The 2,205-nt window shown below is 35.6% G+C and overlaps 1 protein-coding gene across 1 annotated transcript in view; it reads right to left on the bottom strand.

Annotated features, from left to right (window-relative positions):
• Window positions 1-883: 883 nt before the first annotated feature.
• The window catches only part of LOC111347250 (tyrosine-protein kinase receptor Tie-1-like), a 28,579-nt gene continuing 27,257 nt past the window's right edge, over window positions 884-2,205 (bottom strand). The window contains exons 17-19 of the mRNA XM_088726359.1: window positions 1,915-2,011; window positions 1,649-1,748; window positions 884-1,371 (exon numbers count right to left, since the gene is read on the bottom strand). Of these exons, the coding sequence (XP_088582485.1) occupies window positions 1,306-1,371; window positions 1,649-1,748; window positions 1,915-2,011 (263 nt within the window). The 3' untranslated portion in view covers window positions 884-1,305. The remainder of the gene's footprint in view (window positions 1,372-1,648; window positions 1,749-1,914; window positions 2,012-2,205) is intronic.

Raw genomic sequence — 2,205 nt, 5'->3', positions numbered from 1 at the left:
CCTAGGCCTACTGAGAACGAATTTGTCTCCCTCCACTTTTCTAGCGCCCTAATCTCTATAGCGCCACGAACCTACGGATATGGCGCTATAGAAGTCCGTATTATTATTATCATTATTATTACTATTATAACAAAAGCTTACAGAGTTTTAGAATAAGGTTCAAGAATAGAGGATACCTAGATGACCTAGATAAAGGTTTTGAGAAACGTATCTCGAGCTGGAGTTATTTCTGCAAGAGAGGATGTATACTTAAAAACAAACAACAAAAACAACAACAACAAAAGCAAAGAAAATAGCGCCCGCACCGAAGAAGATATTGCCTATTGTAATCTCATCTGGCTTTGCCAAACATCAAAGGCATACGGTTGAGGAAGTGATATCATAATACTTACCCTTATTAGGTTAAGGAAGCTTGAAGCGTGAAGATTATATTTGGAAATTAATTCCTTAATCAGTTGGATTCAGTTTGAATTGATTGTTCGTTTCCTGTTATTGGATCGTGTCAGTGACCCAGGATTCAGTGAACGCTTCGTAGGAAAACAACGAGATGTTTAAGTCTATAAATATGATGAAAACCCCAAATCAATACCAAATCACCCTAGAAACTTCCTCTCAAACAACAGACGATTCTTCATTAACAAGGTCAAATTTACCAACAAGTGGCATCTCATTCCATATCTAGCATTAACTGAAAAGGAAGATATTTTTATAATTTTTCTAATTTACATTTGAGACATGAGCGTTTCCTGATATATGTAATAGTTTGACATCAGGATAGGCATCAGTAGGTTTTGGAATATTTGCTCAGTAATAAAAAGGCAATTGAGGAAAAAAAGGAAGATTAGCAGGCTGCTGCATATACCATTATCACAGTACATGAACCTTATAATCTTTATTCATTTATTGATTTTAAGGGGAAGATGAGAGACTGGTGTCTTTATAAAGACATTAATATCGGTCACACAATATTAATCAACTCTAGAGAAAGCTTTTTTACTTTATCATCATTTTTTTTTTTAAATCTGATCTCCTTTTACATTTACTTTTCCCCCAAAGAGAAAAAAATACGACACATACAACAAATCAAAAGCTGTCACAAAAAGGTTTCCTTATCATCAGGGAGATTTGAAAGGAATTAGATCAGACCGGTACTATTAACACTGTGAAATACCGTAATGGAGCTATTGCTGTGACTCTTAAATCTCAGCTTTATTAAAACAAGTTTGTATTCCAGTCCAACAATTATTAAGAAACTATACGTTTACCGCAAAAAACTGCGTGAGAAAATATACGAGAGATTGCTGACTATACGTTTAAGTCCTCAACGTTTGCGTACAGCTGCCTGTCGTACATCTTCATGTTGATAAACCTCTGTGAAGGAAAAAGAAAAACAACAATTTCATGAGACTATCAAACGATTGTGTAACCTTACGCATTACCTGAGCTATCGCTCAAAACGTCAGCTCTTGAAACCTCTTACGTTAGCCACTTTGAATTATCAAATCGTTTGATAAAAAATACTTATCTTATGGCATTAATACAGTGAATGATCCATATGTAACCCGACGATTTACAAAAAGATGGTTAGTTAAGATTCAATCCATACATAGTGAAAATCAAATTGTGTCACGATTATTATAATTCTCACCTTCTGTTTCGTTTCTATGTCCTTAAGCTGGTTTCTTAACTCAGTGAATGTTGGTCGAACATCCGGGTCATTTTGCCAGCATCTCATCATTATCTGGTACCTGGTATTTGGCAAGAGGAATACTTTCAACCAACAAAGAAAACTAGATTCGCGTTTACAAGAATTATTTAGCTGGCTTTATATCACAGTCATCAGGCCAAATAATTCTTAGAGAGGGTATAACGTCAAACCAAAGTAAAAGGTAAGAAACAGTATGGGAAACTTACAACTCATCATCCACATGTTGTGGTTTAGGCATTCTGTAGTCCTGCTGAAGTAGTTTCGCAACTTTCTTGCCATCCATCCGTGGATACGGAGAACCACCTGGAAATGATGTAAATATTATTTTGTTTCTTATTGGGGGGATGGAAAGCAGACTACAAATGATGCGTAAAACTGTTGGCAACAAAGTTTTAAAAAGAAAATTTAAATGTTCTTTTTTTTTTTGTAGAAGCACGCAGAGGGTCGTATGGGTCGTACTGCTAGTGCAGTCTCGTCGCTTTAACATGAGTACTTCG

This window comes from Stylophora pistillata, chromosome 7, assembly GCF_964205215.1.
Source record: "Stylophora pistillata chromosome 7, jaStyPist1.2, whole genome shotgun sequence".
Taxonomy (NCBI): domain Eukaryota; kingdom Metazoa; phylum Cnidaria; class Anthozoa; order Scleractinia; family Pocilloporidae; genus Stylophora; species Stylophora pistillata.
This window is presented reverse-complemented; position numbering and strand designations above follow the sequence as displayed.